The sequence below is a fragment of the Mastigoproctus giganteus genome, chromosome 8 (genome assembly GCF_048544385.1).
Source record: "Mastigoproctus giganteus isolate SK-2022 chromosome 8, ASM4854438v1, whole genome shotgun sequence".
In the NCBI taxonomy this organism is placed as follows: Eukaryota; Metazoa; Arthropoda; class Arachnida; order Uropygi; family Thelyphonidae; genus Mastigoproctus; species Mastigoproctus giganteus.
Window position 1 is genome coordinate 46,316,533 of NC_143582.1, and position 22,830 is coordinate 46,339,362.

Genomic DNA, 22,830 nt, shown 5'->3' on the forward strand with positions numbered 1-22,830 from the left:
TACTATCTTGCTGCACAGAAATTCACCACCACTCATTTCTGCAAACTAATCACTTCGTCCTGATCCTGAGCTAAAGATAAAAAAACATGCCAGTTCCTCTTGCTCATACTATCCATTTTCTTGGCCTGATACTAGATAAACCTGAACTTTCAAGCACATGTGACCTATCTTCAAACTATCTGTTTGAAGAAATTGAATATCCTCCAGTGTGTGTAACATCCATGTCATGGGGTGCTGATCGACATACCCTTATCCATCTTTATAGAGAGCTCTCATCAGGTCCTGCTTGGACTACTGTTTTCCATTGTATTACTCTGCTCTGAAGAGTACTTCTGAGTGATTAAACACCATCCAGCACATTGCTCTGAGCACTCTAGGGGCTTTCAGAACCTCCCCAGTTCTGAGCCTTTACATCGAGACCCATGAACCTCCCTTACATCTTTGCAGGAAAACATTACTTCTGCTGTATGGTGCAAAAATCTGCAGTCTTCTCCCTCGCCCTAGTTGGAAATGTTAATATCGAATGAGAGTCATTTTACAATAGTAAACAAAATGAAAACCGAACCTGCTCCACTTAGACTTAAGGAACTGGCTCAATCATGGAACATAAGAAGTCGGCAATATATTTCAGGACATGACACCATCAGATCCACCTTGGACAATATCCCTGCAATTTATGATGAGTATTTTTAACAGTGTGGAAAGAACTCCTTGTCTCCCTCCAATATCTTCCAGTTATATGAAACTCACTCTGCTTCTAACTCACAGGCCTGTAAAACCTATACAGGTGGATCTAAAACTGAGACCCAAGTAGGTGCTACATCAATCTTATCATCATTCACCACTTCTGTCACATTACCAGTAGAATGCAATATCTTCACTGCTGAGCTTTATGCTATTAATTTAGCTCTGTATCATGTCACTGAACTTCTGATTTTGGCTGCTTTAATATACATCGACTCACTCAGTGCTGTCTCTGCGTATAGTTAGTAATACCAACTCCTCTCACCCTGTAATAAAGCAAATCCATTCTAAATTACTTGCTTGTAATGAATTGAACCAAACAGTGACATTCTGCTGTCATTTTCTGGATCCCAGGGCATCCTGGGATAGCAAGAAATGAAAGAGCAGATCTTTCAGCCAAACGACCAGATTATTTCACAAACTTTTCAGGTTCCGTATACTGATTACAAATTATCTGTAAGCATGTTACAATAGCTGGTCAATAATCTGGAGAGGTTTTCCAGGAGACAAACCCTACCTAATAAAACCAGAACTAAAGCTGTGGCTCTCCGGTTTTGGAAAAGCTGGTGGGACTAAATAATTTTTGGAAGGCTAAGGATTGGACATATTCACCTCTCTCTCTCTCACCCATATCTATTAACGAATGACAACACTCCCCAATGCACATCATGTCGTGCAACTGACTGTTTATCATTTATTAGTGGACTGTCCCCAGTTTCTAAATATTCATTCAAACACCTGTAAACCATTTGCTAATGTACAGTCATCACTAGTATTATTGCATATTCTTGGAGAAGATCCTAATAAAACAGAACTATTTACATTCCTAAATTGTATAGGAATATATCATAAAATATAAGAGCTATTACAATAAACATAGAAATTCATACTAACCATTAGAAAGATACAATATGGCTCTAGCAGCCTATGTGTGGTTAAATTTCATCATAACAACAAGCCTTAGTTCCTTATATGGACTGTGAACTCATTATAAAACAAGCATGTATTGACCAGTGGGCATCAGTATGGCAACAACAAACCCATAATAAACTCTTCCAAATAAAGAAAATGGTTGTCCTTGCATGGACATGCATTGGGCACACCCATCTCACCCGCCACAGGTGAGGAATCTCCTCACTGTCGTCATTGTCCTGCTCTGCTAACAGTGAAACATATTCCCCTTGACTGTCCCCACAATCAAGCTGCTCGATTGGCAAATTTTAAATCAACTTTAACCTAGAATAATTCCTTAGAGATGAACCATATTCTCAGTGATGATACAGATCTGTCCGACCTATTTAATTTTCTAAAGCAGATTTGTTTATACAAACTCATCTAACACATGACTCAGAAGAAAAAAAATTATCTCTTTTGCAGAATTAGTGTGACTGATAAAATTTGGCTTTAGTTGCCCTTGTGCCAAAAAGCCCCCATTAAAACCGAACCAACCAACCTCAAAAATGGAAGTCTACATTGGGTGGTCTGGCAGGAATTTCAGTTTAAAAGCATACCATAGAGATAATTGCTTTTGTTGAAGAAATAAAGGTGGTTCATTTGCTTTCACACAATTTTAGTCCTTTGGGAAGGGTGGTGGGGGGCAGTAGGCTTTATGGCTCTAATAATATAAATGTGTTTAAATCCACCATTGCCCCTTTTAACTCTGGGGGGGGTAGGCTTTACCACCCAGGTTTCCAACCTTGCAAGGAGCAGGAACAGTGCTATCTGGTGACAAAGCAGCTGGAAGTTAGTGTGTTCATGGTTAATTTTGTTAAATGAAGGAGCAAAGGCTGTTTTCCTTTTAAGCCTTTGATTACTTTTTCTTTAGACTATTAGAAGAGATGTCTTTAAAATTTGTTCTATAACAGTACAGAATACTATTTTATAGGGGGGGGGGTGCTTGCTAGAAATCGCTTGGAACTCTGGGCCTCCTGAGTTGAAATTGGTGATAAGAACATCTGGTGGTGATACATTCCTGAATCCTTTCATCATTTGGGTATATTTTCTACTCCATGTTGGCCACTTATAAATTGGTTGGTAGGATTAGTGGTTGTGGGTTGGCTAAATTGTCTGGTGATGTCAAGTGGGAACTGTGTGTTTGATTCTGGAGGAATCCCTTGAATACCAGTTGACAGACATCTGGAAGGGGACAACCTCTGTGTCAAACTGCTGATTAGGAGGAGAGATTGGGAGTGTTGGGAACTCCCAAATGGTAGTGCACTCAGAAGAGTGCCACCTTTCATTTTTTAAACATTTGTTCACTTTTTTTAATAGCAAGTATGTAGCAGACCACTGTCTTTTAATGTTAATGCTTGCTGTTGTAATTTTTCTGAAAAATTTGAACTCCCGTTTGACACAGAAGTGCCATTATTTGTAGTCTTATTTTTATATTCAATATGCCCTTTCAAATGCCCTTACATTAGAAAATAAAGTTCCTAAAACTAGGCATGTTTCTGGACAGAATCAAAAAATGGAATGAAAGATAATATGCATTTTTCTCTAGAAACTTCAGAATTCAAAAATGGAATGGAAGATAATGTGCATTTCTTCTCTAGAAGCTTCAAATGTTGCTTCAGTAAATTTAATTATTCCAGTTTTGAACTTATTATAATACTAGGTGGAAAGTTTGTCATTCTGTGATATTATTTTATATTTAATATTATTGTCACATATTATTTATGTGATATAACTGAAATTAATGATAACGCTTATACATGTAACTTTAACCTAATAAATATTCATACAGTAAGGAAATGTGAAACAGACTTCAGTGCTAAAATTTATTAAATGTTTATAATGATTAAAAGTATATTAACAGAACATGAACAATACCTCAGTAGTTAAAACATTCACACTAGAGCCATGCACTGGTGGAGTGAGTCACCAAGTGCCATGATATCTCCTTTGCCAACTTTACTGGTGTTTGAATTAAAAATTGTTTTTTCACATTCCCCACATTACAGACATAAGTTGTAGTTTATGTAAGAAGTGCAGAGTCAAATATTTAAAATTTGCCTTGCTTAATAACTATCTAACTACCTTACTTAATAACAACCAGTTTCATTAGTAACTTTAATATTCTGTGTTGATTTTGCAATGGAGCAACAAATGAATATCAAATTTTGCTTTAAAGTGGGAAGATCTGAAACAGAAACAGATCATCACCGTAAACAGTTCTGATGTTGGGAAGATCTACAACAGAAACAAATTTCATCACCATAAACAGTTTATAACATTTCTAAATGAAATGTTAGAAACTGTTTATGGTGATGAAACATTGTCATACGTTTGAATGGTATAAACAGTTCAAAGATGAACATGGGGATGTTCTTGATGACCCAAGAAGTGGGCATCCTGCGACCTCTTGAAATGAGACAGAGTTGAAAAAGTTCGGGAAATTGTGGCAGAGGTCATCATCATTCTTGTCTCTCGGAATGATGGCTGATGAGTTGGATACAAAAAGGAGATGATTCGTCAGATTCTGCATGAAGATTTAGGGAAAAGGAAGGCCTATGCAAAATCTGGCTTCATCCAGACTCCATTAAGACAATCCTAATTTCCTTCACTGTGTTTTCACCGGAGTCCTGTAAACTGGACTTCTGTAAACCTTGGTTTACAGAATTCCAGGATCAAGACAGCTGCTGTCATGTTTTTCGACAAACAGGGTGCAATTCAAAGTGGGTGTGATTCACAAGGAATTTGTAGTTGAAGGAGAGAATCAATGCTGCAGTCTATATAGATGCTTTAAAGACTACTGAAGTGCATTTCCTGAGTGAAGCCACAATGTCAAGAGAAAGGCAGTGGTTCTTGTTGTTGCATGACAATGCTCCCACCCATTCCACACTTGTTGAGAAGACATTTCTGACAAAGCATTGGAATTGTGCACATCAACCATCTGCCCTGCTCTCCCAGTCTAACACAAGTGGACTTCTTTCCCAAGGTGGAAACTGTCTTCAAAGAGATTTCAGAATTTTGAGGACATAAAAAATGTAAACAGCAAACTGAACATCATCTCTTTGGACTGTTGCTGACTCTATTTAAAGAGTTCCTTGTGGTTCACCTATCTCTCACATTCCATTTTTTAATCTTTCTCAATACGGCCTGTGTGCATACTGTTATATCAATATTCAACACACCTAAAGTCAGTGAATAAGTCCACAGCTGTTCCACCTCATTCACAACCTGTAAGCTATTATAAACAAGATTTTCTTCTACTAATTCGCCAAGTGTTAGAAATATCACCCCCCCCCATGTTAATGAATGTAATTTAAATCTATTCTAATTATTATTTGCTTTCCTTCTAAAATAGAGCAGGCTCCATCAGTGCAATCCAAGTAAGGCTGCATTTCATCATGGAACTGACAGTAAGTAACTCACCAAGTAAATATTATCAATTTTACCAATCATTTCTACACAGTCTGTGTGAAAAAAAACTCATGAATTTGAGTTGCCACACTTTCTCTATTTTGAATTACAACAGCTTCCTGACAGTTCTGACAATTTTGAACAGTCCTGTCTACTAAGGAAAAGCTTTTACCTCATTCTTAAAAACATATGGCTCCTGCTGAATTGAATCCTGATAAGATTTCTGGCCATAAACTTGCACTATTTTCAAACCCATTTCAGTTTGAATATTTTCACCGTTCTGCTATATATTTTAGATTTACATATATCGTAATATCTGTTATATTCTGTGCATTCTACTTTTTATTGAATGGTCAGAATCTTTTCCCTTCTTTTGCAATTCACACACACACATTGCCCTCTCCCTCTTCTTTCTTTTTACAATCTTTAATACTAATCCTAATTATAGGTAGTACTCAAGGACACTAATGACAGTATACTGCTGTAACAGGATCTAGCAAAGTTGAGCAGATGAGCTGAGAGGTGGCAAATGAAGTTTAACATTGACAAATGTAAAGTACTACATATGGGAAGCAGCAACCCCAGAGTGACGTATCAACCCTGTGGTACTACACTGACAGTGGTAGAGAACGAAAATGACCTGGGGATAATTAACCCCAGGGGGCCTCACATCTGATGAGTATGAGCTTGGCACACCCAGGGTCCTGAGCTGGATACCATCATTCTTCTCTTCTTGGTGATTCCCTTCTACTTTCTCTCTCTCTCTCTCTGGGTAACTTGGAAATTTTTTTTCTTAGCTGGTGCAGCATAAGCCTCAGGCTTCCTTGCACTATATGGCTAGTAATAATAATAATAATTGTGCAGGCAGATATGAAGTTTTCTGAGCAATGCAAATGGTCTGCAAGAGTAGCTCATAGTGTCTTGTCAATGATATACAGGAATTTTTCTAGCAGGGATAACGAGGTGATTATCCCCTTATATAAGGTAATGGTCAGGCTACACCTTGAGTACTGTATACAGGTCTGGCAGCCTCATTTTAAGAAGGATGTAGAGCTGTTGGAAAAAGTACAGAGAAGAGCAACAAGATTAGTGAATGGAACAAAGGGTTGCTCTTAGGAAGAAAGGCTTAAATTTTGCAAATTACAGTGTCTGGAGACTAGGCACCTGCGAGATGATCTGATTGAAGTCTATCAAGCCTTGAATGGTTTGAGCATGCTCAATGCTGATGGAATTCTTCCTCTTGCTCAGAATTTGCGAGGGCATAAATTCAAATTGAGGAAAGACAGATGTAAGATAGATGTGCGGAAGTTTTCCTTTAGCCAGCAGGTGGTTGGTTGGTTGGTGGAACAGTCTTCCATGGACAGGTACTTGGAACGAATGGAGAGGTGAAATGGAAGCGTTTTTTTTTTTTTTTTTTTTCGGCTGATGCCGCATAAGCTTGCTTTCTTGCATCATATGCTAATACTAACTCTGAGGCAATTGTAAGAATTCACTTTGTTAGAAGAACTCTTTATTGCATAAAAACGCACATGCCATACACAATACCCTTCACGGCTACATGCCAGGTATACTGTGTAGAGGTATGGAGACAAAAAAAAAATTGCATTGAGCTTCTTGAAAGGTGTCCACATGAGGTAAGTAAGGCTTTGAATGTGTTGGCTACAGAAGTTGGGCACTACAGAAGTCTACGACATTCTGAGAGGATAGTAAAATCAATAAAGGCAAATTTTCACTGTTATATATAATTATAGAACTAGAAGGTATAAATCAAATTATGGAGAAAGAGGTGTAAACTGTATTGTAGGGAGTTTTCTTTTAGCCAATGATCTATTAATTATGGGAATTAGTTGGCTACATGTGTAGTTGAGGATGACAGCTTGGAGAAATCAAAATTCAGCTGGATAGGTATCTATGAATATTCCTAAATAAAATATTCCTAAACGTTCCATAAATACTCTTGAAAAATATTTATTTAATTAAGCTATTTTTATTATTTTCTAAAATTTATTTTTGGCACAAAAGCCTGGACTTCCTTGCACTGTATGGCTAATGCTGATACCATTGCCTTGGAACTATCTAATATCTTGCCACCTAACCATGTATTTAGAAAGCAGTTTGGTTAATAAAAGGAAATACATGGTGTAAGCCAAAAGTTTCCAGACTGGGGTAATAAAATTAATTTAGACTTAAGTTAGTTACATATTGGAATTGTCCCTATCAAAGTAGTCCCTCCAGATTTTTAAATATCAATCCCAGTGCTTCTCCCATTGTGTGAAGCATCTCTAGAACTTCTGTTTCACAATGTTGCCCGCCACTTTCTGTGAGTCAGCTTGAATCTTCTTCCTTCCTAATGTGGGCCATTGCCATTTTCTTCTTGGCTTAGAACTGCTGTACTGACAAAGCCATGTGGACAGGGGCATCTTCTCTTGGTATTCCAGGCTAAACTATAAATCACTTCTACATCGTGGTGCTAAGGTGTTTAAAATAGAATACCAAGAGAAAATGCCTCAGCATTTTCCTAATGAACAGTTTTCTCATTGTAGAAGAAAATAATAAGCATGCTCTTGATGTTTGATCTGACCAGCCTTTCCCTTTTTTGATGTAGAGATGATGGACTATTCGATTGGGAGGACCACTGCATTTCTGGATCACAATAAACCAAGCTTTCATCCCCTATTATGACTTTGGAAAGGAATTTTATAGAAGTGCAGGATCAAGGCTGTGTTGATCATGTTTTTTAGCAAACTGTGTGGTTCACAAGGAATTTGTACCTGAATGGATTGAATAGATGGGAGTCAATGCTGTGTTCTATGTACAGGTGCTTCAAAACCTATTGAGGCACATTTTCTGGGTGAGGCTGCAATTTTGAGAGAAAGGCTCTGGGTCTTGCTGTGATTGTGGCTAACCCATTTGAACTTGTGAAAACACTTCTGATGAAACATAGTATTGTACAGAATAACCATCCATCCTACTCTCCTGATCTACCACCAGCAGACTTCTTTCCCAAGCTGAACGTGCCCTCAAAAGAAAGATTTCAGGATGTTGAAAACATTAAGGAAAATGTAATCACTGAACTGAAGATCAGTTTTTGGGCACCTTTGCTGGCTCTTTTCAGAAACTTCTTGAACAGTGTAATAACTGCATTCAAACAGGTGCTGATTACTTTAAATAAAAATAAAAACATTTTTGAGCTCCTTCACGTTGTTCTTTTTATTGCACTAGTCTAGGAACTTTATCGCTACACCTCATACATCAGAGACAGTCTAGTTAGTTGTTATAGTTAAGATTTATTCGATTCCATAATATACAGTCAATAACATTTGATAAATGTATGAAATAATATTGAAAGGTGGCACTGAAATTCATTCGTTGTAACAGACTTAATTCTGTTGACAAGAGGAAGAATTCTTAAGGACCCTTTCATTGGAGACTATAGTTAGTTGATATCAGTTGAAGCTGACAGGATTCTCTTCAACTGATTTCACCTAGGTACCCCCCCTACACACACACACACACACACACGCCCACATTTTATTGGGGATTTTTGGTCCATACAATATGCAAATAAGCCCATGAATACTTTACCACAGAGTATTCTGTGGTAAACCTTATGAACTGGTGCACTGAATAAAGTGACTAAAGTTACTGAGAATAAATGTACCTATATTAATAAGGGAAGGACTATAGGAGAATGCTATATAGTTAAGGAGGGATGTCTAAGTGATGAATATAGGTATATAAGTGTAATATAACTAAGGCGTAAGTAATCTGTAATTGGAAGTGAAGTCCTATATATTAAAGTTTGATAGAAAGAAAAGAGGTAATAATTAACTAAGAATTGTTACGATTGAGTAAAGGTTTTCTAACTAGTGTGAAGTTAAAGGTTGAACTTTAATTTATTAGGAAAGTTGAATTATTGTGAGTATATCTGATTGGAGTAGGAGTTGATTAACAGGTGAACTATTAAGGAGTTGTGGACTAATTGATCAGAAGGGTACTATTTAATTGAGTTGATTAATGTTTACTGTTAACCTGGCTACAAGAAAATGTTTGATTGAATAAATGTACTTTCCTTACAAGTTTGAGAAACGAACTCTTAAAGATTTTGTTAGCCAGTTCATTGACTGGTAGTTTGTTGTTCCATTATACAGACTGTTTAGGAGTAGACTGAGACGGATTGTATGAGGTGAATACTACGCCCTATCGAAGCCCATGTAAAAACATGAAGAGACACCATGATATAATGTATAAGAATATGTATTAGAATTGGATAATTGTAGGTGAAATAATTGGTTTGAGATCAAGATATATACATTTAAAAGTTAGAAAGATAACAAGTTTCCAACCAAATATTATAATCAGTTAGATATTATTGCAAGTTTTTATGTATGATATGTTAATAAACATTGTATCATTCTACATTCATGTGTGTGTGTCTGTCATTCCGAAACTCAGCCAGTCCAGTGGAAGAATACCTAATATATTTGGGGTCCCCTTGAGTCTGGGATTTTCTGTAATCAAAACAAGTCAGGTATCAAAGTGAGAGGGGTTTATAAGGGGATATATAAATAAAATAAATATAATAAATAAATAAATATAAATTAATACAAAAAAGAAGATACAAGTAAAATAACATACATTTACCACCCCCCACATAGATATTATTATTAAAGAATTATTATTCTTTAATAATAATATCTATGTTCACTTTCCAAAAATGAATAAACTGAATGAATTATAATCAATAATCTAAATGTCACGTACAATATGCTGCAGGACCTGCATGTGTCTTTGTTCTGCTTAATTTGGTTAGATGTTCATTAAAGAATAATAATTCTTTAATAATAATATCTATGTTCACTTTCCAAAAATGAATAAACTGAATGAATTATAATCAATAATCTAAATGTCACGTACAATATGCTGCAGGACCTGCATGTGTCTTTGTTCTGCTTAATTTGGTTAGATGTTCATCTTAATTTGGTTAGTAGTCGGCAATTGGCCGATCTTTATTTGTGCATGCTCGAATGCAATCATCCCTACTACTACTACTACCACAGTGCTTTACTGTTACCATCAGAGGCAGACTGAGTCAAAAATTCTTACCGGAGAAAACTTGTACTGGCCTCATACTAGTGTGTTTGTGGCCAAAATCACACTGGCCTCCATCGGCTTCCGGCCCACCGGGGTTTCCCCAGTCTTATGGCCAGTCCACCTCTGCCTTCCATTCTTGGAATATTGTTAAATAAATAAACTGAATGTTACAAATAGCTTTATCATATATTACAATAAATGAAACTGTTATATAAGGTGGGACAAGAAATTAAAAGGTGGGACTCTCCTGCCTAAATTGGGACATCTTGTCACTTTAACTATGAATTTATGCACTCGAAAGCAACTTTAGGCTTTGGCCCTGCCGATATATCCATAAATATTAATTGCTATGCAGTTTTGTAACTTGTCTCTTGTGTTTTCTTATTCAATGTCTTAGCTGATGCATATTTGAAGCAGTGCCTCCGTAGCCAGGTGGGAAGGAGCATCAGTGCGTAGCACACGCTTCTTGATTAGACTGAGGTTCGAGCCCATCACCACCAAATACGGAGTATATGGAAAGGTCGGGAATGACCACCGCATATTCCCCGAGCAATATGGCCTTAGTTGCCAATGCTCCTAAAAACAAATAACAAACAAACAGTATTTGAACCAGGTTATGCTGCTATTGTTTTTTGTTTTAATTCTATATAAGTGAACATTTTGTCTGTTTATATGAATTTTGTAAAACCAATAATGTTAATTTATGGCACTGAAATCTCTGAATGAGAAGAAATGTGCGGTTCAGACGTGGTAACCTTGTTTGGCTACATTTAATTTCTTCTGATGAAAGTAAGTCATTATGGAAAACTTTGTTTATTTATATACAGTTTTCATTATTTACAATTTTATGTTGTACAAAAAACAGTACATTTTCTCATTATTAGAATGAGAAAATATGTTTTAAAGTCAATACTTACCAAAAAAATCAGAATAGTACCAGCTGGTTCTACAGTATAATAATGACATAATAAAGTTAATATAAAATATGTTCTATGAAACTTGTATTCACTAAATATTACAGTATCTAATGATAGTAATCAGGGTACACTACTGCAACAAGATCTATAAATATTAGGAAGATAGGCTGAGAAGTGGTAATTGAAGTTTAACATTGCAAAGTACTTCATATAGATCACAGTAATCCCAGAATAATGTTCAAACTCTGTAGTACTATACTCAAGGTAGAAGAGAACAAAAAAGACTTTGGACTAATTGTGCAATGAGACATAAATTTCTCTGAGCAGTGCAGACAGCCCATCTGCACTGCCTGAGGACTTCATGACACACTGCTAGGACACCTCATGGGTTTTGTCAATGATATACAGGAATTTTGCCAGCATGAATAAGGAGGTAATTATTCTGGTTTATAAGGTAATGGTTGGACTACATCATGAGTACTGCATACAAGTCTCTAAGCTTCATTTTAAGAAGGATGTGATCTATTATATCGGATATAGAGAGGAATATGGTGTACTCTTATCAAGAATGACTTCAGTTCTGCAAATTGCAGTGTCTGGAAACTAGGCACCTGCCACAGGATTTGATTGAGGTGTTTAAGGCTCTGAATGGATTGAGTAAGCTAAATGTTGATACAATGTTTTAAATGGCGAGTATTGAAAGAGTTAAAAGGTTCAAATACCTCGGCTGTTGGCTATATGAAAGTTTAGACCCTGATGAAGAGATCAAGATCAGAATTGAGATCACAAGATATGGTTTCGTGAAATATGAATTGGCGGTTTGTGGGGGATAAAACCTTGCACTGGCAACTTGCATGAAGTTTGTTAGATGCTATGTGTGGCCACTACTTCTGTATGGAGTGGAAACTTGGTCACTCAGAGCTTCAACAGTGAAGAGAGTGGAGTCCGTTGAGATGTGGGTGTATAGAAGAATGCTGAGGATCCCCTGTATGAAGCGGATGACAAATGAACAAGTGTTACAAATTATAGGACATAATCGGCAACTGATGAGCATCGTGAAAAGGCGGAAGGTAAAATACCTAGGACATATCGTGAGTGGAAGAAAGTGTGAGTTATTGCAGGTGATTCTGGAAAGGAAGAGAAAAGTTGGCCAAAGGAAAACCTCATGGATGAATAACATCAAGAGATGGCAGGGCTGGGATTTGAAGAGCTGGTCAGACGAGCTGAAGATAGAAAGGAGTTCAAAAAAGTGATCACCAACCTCTGAACCGAAAAAGGAAGAAATGTTGTGATGGCATCCTTATTCTTGCTCAGATGCACACATAAGGGAGCATAAATTTAAATTGAAGAAGGCTGGTTGCAGGATGCATGTTTGGAAATTTTTGCTTTCAGCTAGATGGTGGCTGGAGGGGAAAAAAAATTCACCTAGTTTGTGGAAATAGGTAGTTAGAATAAATTAAAAGTATTGGTACACACAATAAGCAGAACTAAGAAAACAGAGACTATTAAACTCTCAATTTTAAATGGGTGCATGCACATGTTAAAATTTGAGAGCCTAATTTCTTAAACTGGAAAATTGAAGAGTTTAATAGATCCATGTTTATACTTCTAATATTATTTCTAAAATGTTTCGTTTTTTAATTTTTATTCTTTTTTTTTTTAAATAAGTTTTAAATGTAATTTTTTAAGTATTTAAATTTTTTATTTAAAAAATAAAAAATTATATACAATAAGTATTGTAGTACATTAAAGAAATATTGGTATTGTCTAAAAAGAATTTTAAAAAAAAACCATAATGTTTTCCAGAAATTTTAAAGAAAGTTGGTAACCTGCCACTGTGTTTGTTGCAATGCTGCCACCACCACCACCACCACCACCGGATTAAGAGACATGAATTCTCTGATGATATGCTGACTAGAAGAAGATGCATCATTATTTTAAACTAGAATTGCCAAACATTGCAAACATGTAGAAAAGGGAAATACAAGGAACTTAGAGTTGACTGAAATACTGACCTGGTAGCAATATTAGTAAGGGGAACAAAAGCAGATATTCTTGCATTCCTTCTATTTAAGTGTTTCCTGTAAAAACAATCTCTCCTGCTAACAAGTGCAAGCTGTCTTGAGAAAATTCTGATCCATTAGCCTTGCATAATCTCTCCATGGCTGAACTGATTCACAAGGTTACCCCCTCCAGAATATCATGCCTCGGAAAAGTCCTAGACACTTCTAAATTTTCAAATTTAGATTTAACTCGCAACTTCTTCTTGACATTGCTTCACACCTATGAAGTTAATCTTCAGATACCTGTTCTTGATATCATTAGTACCAATGTGTACAACATCACTTTTTTGTGTCCTTGAAAGATTATTACTGTTCTGCAAGGTTATAATACCTCTCGTGTTTGGGGTTCTCATAAAAAAAAAAAAAAAAATATATATATATCATTAAATTTTGTTTTTGTAGGCATACTTTGATACTCTCAAAATGAGTTTGAGAATTGCTTCCAGCACTTGCTTGAGCAGAATAAGGGTTACATGCTAAGTCTTCCCACTTAGAAGAGGATTAATCTTCTGTCTCTATAAATATAATAACACTGTTTTCACAGAATTTCTCAGTAATTTTTGATCAGCCCTCATATATAATAATAATAATAATAATGTTTATTCTAAATCTTTATTATATATTAGGTTTCCTTAGAAACTTTTTTATATATTGTAGTAATCATTATTACTCTTTAGAATCATGCAGATCTTTGTATCAATGTCTTCCTTTACAGGCAAAAAAGCATAAACTATTCATTATTTTATTATAATGATATTGGAGGTTGTTTTAATGTGGATATTTTTGTGTGAAGTAATGGTTTTGGTTACTCAAAAACTAAGTTTTAAGTTGCTTTTATTGTTCACGAAATTCCATAATAGTTAAACGTAAATCATTTTAAGGGTTTGTTTACTGTTTCCCCTCTCCCCATAGGTCCAAAGAAGTAGTGATGATGACAGTATAGAAAAGTGTACAATATGTCTTAGTGAATTTGAAGATGATGAGGATGTAAGGTATAGAACTTTTTTAAAGATCTCTCTGTGTTAAAAGTAATTCAGCTGGCAAAGATTTCTTAATTCTAATTTCTTTTATAAACTGGAATGCATTTTATATTCTTGTTTTAAGCAGTAATTCACATATTAGATTTTTTTCTGTCACCAAGTTCACTCTTTAAATTTGAGCCCCAGATGCTGAGTGATTTGTGACTTATCAGTTTCTCTGTACTTGAATTGTGATTTTATTGGGTGTCTACTAGTTCTTTTCAGTTCTTGATTTGATTAAACTGTATTTGATAGCAGTTCTAAAATATCTGAAGAGAGCAGGGAAAGGAAAGTAACCTTTTCTTTATACTTCAATTATTAAGCCATATTAATCTTCACTTGCCTCCCCATGGCATGGCATGGCTAGAAATCTCAGTGGAGGAGCCAACCCCAGGCACCTCCATAGCCAGGTGGGCAGGAGCAGCAGTGTATAGCACACGCTTCTTGATTAGACCAGGGTTTGCACCCATGACCACCACATATCGCCGGAGCAATATGGCCTTAGTTGCTAATGCTAAAAACCAAATAACAAACAAGGCGCCAACCCCGGGGCTAGAGGAAAATGAATCTGTGTATGTTTTCATCACTGATCACACAGCCTCTAAATATTTTGATGGTGAAACTGTAACACTTCAAATCCCTAAGAGACCAAGAAGAGAAACATGCAAACAAGACCACACACCATTTCTTATTCAAAAATATTTAGAAAATATTTCTGGGTCACCTAAATCAGTTAAAAAACTTCAGTCAGGAGACAGACCCCAGAAACAGCAACACAAAAGCACACAGAAGCTTTGCTTAAACTGTCATCCATTAATGGAATTTTCATGCTCAGTCATCCTTTTTGTGCAAACTGTAAAGGTTCTTATGAGTATAATTCAAAGCTTATGAGTTATGGAAACCAAGTAAGAAAAGTCAAATGCACAAGATTGAACATAAATTTACATCTCAGGAGATACGTAAATTTATATGTAAAAAAAACTCTTCCTTGACAATCCAAAACATAGCAATGCAGACTGAGATAACCAAAAATATCACTTACTGAATGGGCAAGATCACTATTAGCAGAACACAGTTAATCTTTGCAACAAAAGGTATCAGATCAGCCTAATAACACTCCAAATCCAATCCCATAGATGTTTGTTCTAGCAGTTCAAAAAGTATAGAAACAGAAAGAATTGAATTCTGTTAAAGAAAAGATTTGATACTAATGGAATGTGATAATACAGCCAGTGAAGAACTACTTGAGATATTTACAGAAGATGACTTGGATAGGCATCCTATCTTTTCTAAAAAAAGATAAATGTAGAAGTGATTTTATAAGCAAACAGCTAATAATAAAGCAAATAAACTCACCCATATACAGGCAGTTCACGCTTTGAGTTTTTTTTCCCAACTATCAAGTATCAACAAAATCGAAAATATGAACATTGATTGTAAAAAGTGAATGCTAAACATTCATAAATACCGCATTCCAAACCACGTGCATAGCTATACAATACGGTGTACCCCGCTTTACGATATTAATCAGTTCCAGAGACACCATCGTATCGTTAAAATATCGTAATGTGAACCAAATAACACATTGTTTTGGGTAATTCGTTTCAAGATCTAGGAAGTTGAAATTTTCGTTGTATAACTAAGCTATTTATCTCTCTAAAATGTCATTTTTAAGGTCATGAACGTGACCTTAAGGCCATATAAAAAGCCGTGAGTGTGGTTTGTAAATTATATTAGTTACCAATTCAAATCATTAAAATGCACTGCACTTTCATTGTTATCATATGTTCCATTATAACAATCAATTTTGAACGGCTTTGTAATATTTTGCTAAAGCACATTTCTGGAGGTCACAACCATAAAACAATAAAAACAATTTTCACTTTCCAGTTTATCGGGCTGTTCTGTTACTGCAAGCAATTATAAACTGGTAGTAAACTCGATTTTCTTGCATTTGCGAAAATACGATAGCTGGAACTGTGTGGTTTTTTACGTTGATGAAACATGTTTCCCCTTCACTGAAATCTTCAATCGTATAAAAAACATAAATTTTCAGGAATCTTCCCTTCATTCCTTTTTTTTTAGCTTCGTAAACTTGTTACGCCACATAAATCATGTTAGTTGCAATTTGTGTGTGCCGTTAAAAAGTGCCTATGCATGCAATCGTGAAATTTATAATTAAAAGAGAAGATTATCTTGGAAACAAATGCCACTTGAAACATTTCTGAAGAAGACTACTCCTTGTGCAACAAACCAACGAGTGCCGAGCCAATAATGAGTGATCAATGAGTGTGCATTTAGTCGATGATGATGAAGAATAAACATTCTTTAACATAAGTCGTAAATAATGTGTCTATTATTATAATTTGCTTGATTTTACAGGCTTCATTTTCATTTCTTTGGATAAATCAATCATTGTTTAAACATAAACTAATTAGCTAACTAATTTCATTGTTGAGAACGTAACCCCTATTTTTAACCTTGTGTCTATGGGAAATAAATTCCCGCTTTACGAGCGCGCACTAGGAACGAATTAACTCGTAAAGTCGAGAACTACCTGTATTATAATAATCATTAATCTTTAGGAGCATATAAACTTCGTTTTAATACCTTACTTTACAGGTAAAAAAAGCTTAACTATTCAGCTGTATTATAGGCAGGCTTCATCTTGAATACTGCATACAGGTCTGGATTCCTAATTTTAGGAATGATATAGAGCTGCTGGAATAGGTGCAGAAAAGGGCAATGAGATTGGTGAGGGGAACAGAGTGGTACTCTTACTAAGGCTTCAGTTCTGCAAATTACAGCATCTGGAGACTAGACACTTGTGAAGTTATCTGATTGAAGTGTTTAAGGCTTTTGAATAGATTGAGCAAGCTCAGTGAGTGCTGATGGGATTTTTCCTCTTGCTCAGACTGCACACATGAGAGGGCATAAATTCAAGCAAGAACTAGAAAAACTGTTGCAGGGGATGGGTGGGCGATGTGAGGTGGTTGTTTTTTTTTTTTATCCTGTATAAGCTTGCTTTCTTACATCATTTGCCACTATGAATACTAACATTGGAAGTTGTTTCAGTGTGATTTTTTTTGTAGTTACTCAGAAATTGTTCATGAAATTTCATAGTAGTCAAGCCATCATTTTACAGGTTTGTTTTAAAAGCCACTCAAAATCTAAATAATGGACGATTTTTCCTACAATGGAATTGTAGAAGATTACATACCAGTGTTGATGACATGAACTGACCACCCTGCAAACAAATACCTAATCCAATTGGTATTTGTTTGCAGGAAACCAACCTTAACTCCTGAAATAAATTGGAGCAGTGTGGCATTGGAGGCAAATTGCTGCTATGGATAAAGGGGTGGTTGAGGGTCTCCCCCTCAACATAGGGGTGAAGTGGAAGTGTTGAGGGTCTCCCCCTCAACCACCCCTTTATCCATAGCAGACAGAGAGTGGTAATCAATGGACACTGCTCATCGTGGACTAATGTTATTAGTGGAGTCCCTCAGGGTTCAGTATTGGGTCCATTATTGTTTTCTGTATTTATAAATGACATTGATGATGGTATATCAAGCTTAATGTCCAAGTTTGCAGACGATACGAAGGTTGGCAGGGTTGTCAAGGACACTACTGACACTGTGCTACTGCAACAGGATCTGGAAAGGTTGAGCAGATGGGCTGAGAGGTGGCAAATGAAGTTTAACATTGACAAATGTAAAGTACTACATATGGGAAACAGCAACCCAAGAGCAACGTATCAACTCTGTGGTACTACACTGATAGTGGTAGAGAATGAAAGGGACCTGGGGGTGGTTGTGCTGGTAGATATGAAGTTCTCTGAGCAGTGCAGATGGGCTGCAAGAGTAGCTCATGGTGTATTGTCAATGATATATAGGAATTTTTCTAGCAGGGATAAGGAGGTGATTATTCCCTTGTATAAGGCAATGGTCAGGCCACACCTAGAGTACTGTATACAGGTCTGGAGGCCTCATTTCAAGAAGGATGTAGAGCTGCTGGAACGAGTACAGAGAAGGGCAACAAGGTTAGTGAACGGAACAAAGGGTTGCTCTTACGAAGAAAGGCTTAAGTTTTGCAAATTGCAAGGTGATCTGATAGAGCTGTATAAAGCCTTGAATGGTTTGAGCATGCTCAATGCCGATGGGATTCTTCCTCTTGCTCAGAATAATCACCTGAGAGGGCATAAATTCAAATTGAGGAAATACAGATGTAGGATAGACGTGAGAAAATTTGCCTTTGGTTGGTGGAACAGACTTCCATCCCTTGTCGTGGAAGTTGATAGCCTAAATAAGTTTAAAGCTCAGCTGGACAGGTATTTCGAACGAACGTAGGGGTGAAGTGGAAGTGGTTATTTTTTATTTATTTATTTATTTATTTTTTTTTTTTTTTTGGCTGATGCTGCATAAGCTTGCTTTCTTGCATCAAATGCCTCTACTAATGCTAAATAGCCCTTCAATAAAAAAAATTATACTGCCTACAGGCAAGACAGAGATTCAATGCACAGTTCATGGAGGCATTGCCATTTTAATGGAATCTAAAATTCCCTCCAAACATATACTTCTGTGAATTTACTTAGAGGCCATTGTGGTACATATTGCCCTCACCATGACATTCACTCTTGTCTCCATATATTTCCCACTAAATCATACATATGCTGAAGCAGACTAAGATACTTTATTATTCAGATGCCAACTCCATTTTGTCTACTAGGTGATTTCACTGACCATTACCCACTTTTTGAGTTCATATCAGATGGATAAATTAGGACAATTACTTGAATTAATATTCAATAAGCATAACTTTATTTACACTTAATAAACTTAACATCTGTTCTGAAGTACTATGGCCAGTTTTAGATTACCTATAAACCATGGCTATTACCTAATAATTTGTCGAATCCAAACAACAGCCATAAGCAGAAAATCTAACAAATGGAAATTTTTCAAAACAGACTGGGACAAATATGCTGTTCACAATATATGTGATATCAAATTCATAGGGTCTTAACACTGATGATATAACTGAACACATAACACAACAGATTTAGACATTACTACAATACCACAATCATATGTAAGAAGACATAAATATTAATCACTGGCAGAATTCATAGTGTACCAATGCAGTAAGTGAAAAAACTAAAGCATGGAACCTGTTCCATAAACATCCTACAACCAACAACTTTATCAGCTATAAAAGACTTAGAGCAGTGTTTCTCAACCTGTGTGCCGCGAGTATGCTTCAGGTGTTCCACGGAAAATGCAAAAAAAAAAAATAATAAATAAATAATAATAATAAATCCAAGTTTTATAATAAAAATTAATTCAAATAAAAAAAAATTTGTTTATTTACTCTGCACCGATCACAGCCCCTTCCAGTGCTCAATGTAACATCACGTTTTGATTCCTGGTACTAGATCTGTTCACCTTTTATTTGACCATTCTTATTGCTTGAGTGTCTCACCCAGCACCCTGCACTTGTATAATCTCAACTTGTAAGCGGCATGTAAGAAATTTCCTTTGTGTTTTAAATGTAATTTTTGGGTTTTTATATCTCTAACAAGCCATTTCAGTTAATTCGTATAGAACAGGTATTTTCAATTAACTGTATTAGTACATTCTAGAAGTAACTTTAATAATTATTTTAGAAATTATAAGCGATGGATAAATTTTTAGTGAAAGGAAATCAGAAGAGGCAACTTGATAACAACAATCTTGGAGAAAATGGCAAAAACAAAAACGAGCAACCATCAACATCAAAAAAGAAGAAACCGTGGTAAATATGATGATGATTATTATTTGGTGATGGGATTTTCATATACTGGTACCCAAAGTCGTCCTCTACCTTTATATGTGGTATGTGGTTTAAAATTATCAAATGAATCAATAGTGCTGATTAAATTGCAGCATCATTTTTCTACGAAACACGAGAATTTCTTGTCCAAAACTATGGAATATTTTAAAATACTGCAGGCTTGTACTAGAAAACAAGGTACAGAATTTTATAGTATGGCTAAAATATCTGATAAAGCTCAAGAAGTTGGCCATTTAGTAGCCAAACTGCTAGCAAAAAAAAAAAAAAAAATCTCACCAGATTGCAGAAAGTCTGATTTTACCAGCATGTCAGGTAATCATGAAAAGTATTTTGGGAGAGGAAACTAGAAAAAAATAATGACAGTACCACTTTTGAACAGCACATATTATGAGGCGCATAAAAGAAATGTCTGATGATATTGAAGAACCCATTATTATTATTATTATTATAACTTGTTGTTCAGCATATTAATAGCATTTGTCAGGTTTATCGAAATCGACGCAATTTTTTTTTTTTTTTTTTTTTTTGTGACGAACTCGCTGAAAGAACAACCAACCATGATATTTTCAAAGTAATTAATAATTATTTCCAAAAGTGTGGTATTTTATGGAAGTTGTGTGTCGGCATTTGTACCGATGCTGCATTCGTTGTGAAAACAATGAACATCATTCGCATAAGAAAAAATTATCATGGATACTAAAAGGAAATAATATTTCAGAAAATAATAATGCTGACAGAGAGCCCCTCCTTGGGGAATATAAATACCCCTTACATAAGAACAGCTTTTATACCCAAGCTGGAGAACCTCAAATCAAAAAATATACCTCCACCATAAGAATAAAACTTCAGTAACCATAACAGATTCCAAATTACTACTGAATCAAATGCAGTGAGTATATTTAAAAACATGTGAAAAATAGATTTACTAACCCAAGCATTGTAAATTAAAGAAATAAATGATGCTATAAATTAAAAACTAACACCTTATCAAAAATCTTTTAAAAAGCAGAACATATTAATATGGAATGATAATTCTGAATAGACTCTGGAGAAGACCACTTAGGATCTGGCACTACACAATATTGCTCTAAAAATTTAGGAACCATAGCAGACTGAAGTTCTTTAGTAGTAAGAATTGAACAGAAAAAACTAAATTTCCAAAATATAAAAACTTTCTGTTTTCACTGCAAATGAGAGAATCAGATCTGACCCGATCAAAGAATTGTCCTTTAATGAATTAATAATATTCTTTAAATGACCAGGAGAAACTATCTTACTAATAACAGAAGCACAATTATTATTACCAACACAAGAAAACAAGAATGTGACACAAAATCACCTACTGTTTTCAATACCTTCCCATCCATCTAAATTAGTCAAATATAACTTTAGCATTCATGTTAGAAAAACCCCTTCCATGTAGAAGAATATAGCAATACAAAATATAAAATAGCAGTATCCCTTTCATAATTTTCTCTTAGTCGGTGAAAAATCCTTTTTTTTTTTTTTTTTTTTTTTTATCAAAACCCCAAACATGAAAGGTATTAGAACCAATAGTGCTTACTACCATGCATAGTCTGAAGGTAGAAGATGAAAGAAGATACTTGTTGGCATTAAACGTGAACTTCCGTAGATTGTAATTAGTAGGAAATACATATGAAGGAAGGTTGTTCCACAAAATGGGAGCTGAAGGAATAAATGAAGAAGAAGAAGAAAAGTTGGTTCTATGAGTTTGAAGCTGGACAGTAAAAGGATGTTGACTGGTTGTGGCACGTTTGGACTACTTTGAAAGAGAGAGCTGGAATTAGTAGCCAGTTCAGAAAAACGGTGCCCAAGGATGTATATACAAAAAAAGACATGCATCAGAAACAGAACATCTGGCACAGAGAGTGAAAAGACTCTGTTAGAGATTCGTCATTAATTAAACTAACTGCCCTCTTTTGACAGGAATCCAGAAGACTGTGAGAGGTTTTGCAGGCACTGCCCCAGATGTGGGAACAATATTCCATGGTAGGACAAATTTTCAATTAGTACAGGGGGAACAACTGTTTGGAAGAAGAGTAACGCTGAGAACAAAAGAGAAAACCCAATTTTTTAGATGCAGAGGAAGCAATATTTGTAATATTCTTATGCCAAGAGAGATTAGAAGTCAGGGTAATCCCCAATAGAAATTAGAGTGCCATTAAAGATGAGCATAAGAGCAGAAGAATTCTTTTTGGTGGAATAGGACCAGGGTATTTCTGCCAGAGACAAAAGTTGATGATGATGTTGTAGAACAGATATCAACTTTTAAGGGCACAAAGAGTGATATTGTTGTACACCTTGGCCATAATGAAATTAACAGTAGCAGATCTGCAGATTTACTTAAGAACTTTAGGTCAGCGCTGAAGAATCATGCTGGAAAAAAAGTCATGAGTTAGGGTTAAATTTGAAAGTCTATGCAATTCTGCTGCCAGACACGATAGGAGGGAGTATGTGATGAGAGCCTTGTCAATCAATTCGGCCCTGGAGGGATTGTGGAAGGCTCATGGGGTAGAATTTTTCTCAGTATGATCTGTGCTTTGTTAACAGGAGAGACTGCTTCTACAGGGATGGGATACACTTAAATATAGGGGGGGGGGGTGCAAGAGTGTTTGCTGATGCTATTGAGGCAGCGTTAGGTTGGTTGGAAAACTGCTAGCTTGGGGTTATTTACATACTAAAAGGTTAAAAATAGCCACAGGCAGAGGTGAATATTCTTGCACTGCTCCTATTAGAAAGAGCAGTGGCCTGGAGGGCAGGGTGCTGGTGGGTTTCAGG

At 35.8% G+C, this 22,830-nt stretch overlaps 1 protein-coding gene across 2 annotated transcripts in view; it reads left to right on the top strand.

The window, feature by feature from the left end:
* The window catches only part of LOC150081505 (uncharacterized), a 363,757-nt gene that overhangs the window by 327,949 nt on the left and 12,978 nt on the right, over nucleotides 1-22,830 (top strand). The window contains exon 12 of one of the 2 annotated variants that reach the window (XM_090379341.1): nucleotides 14,093-14,172. In XM_090379341.1, coding sequence (XP_090235467.1) covers nucleotides 14,093-14,172 — 80 coding nt within the window. The remainder of the gene's footprint in view (nucleotides 1-14,092; nucleotides 14,173-22,830) is intronic. The other variant, XM_090379342.1, reaches the window with a different exon arrangement.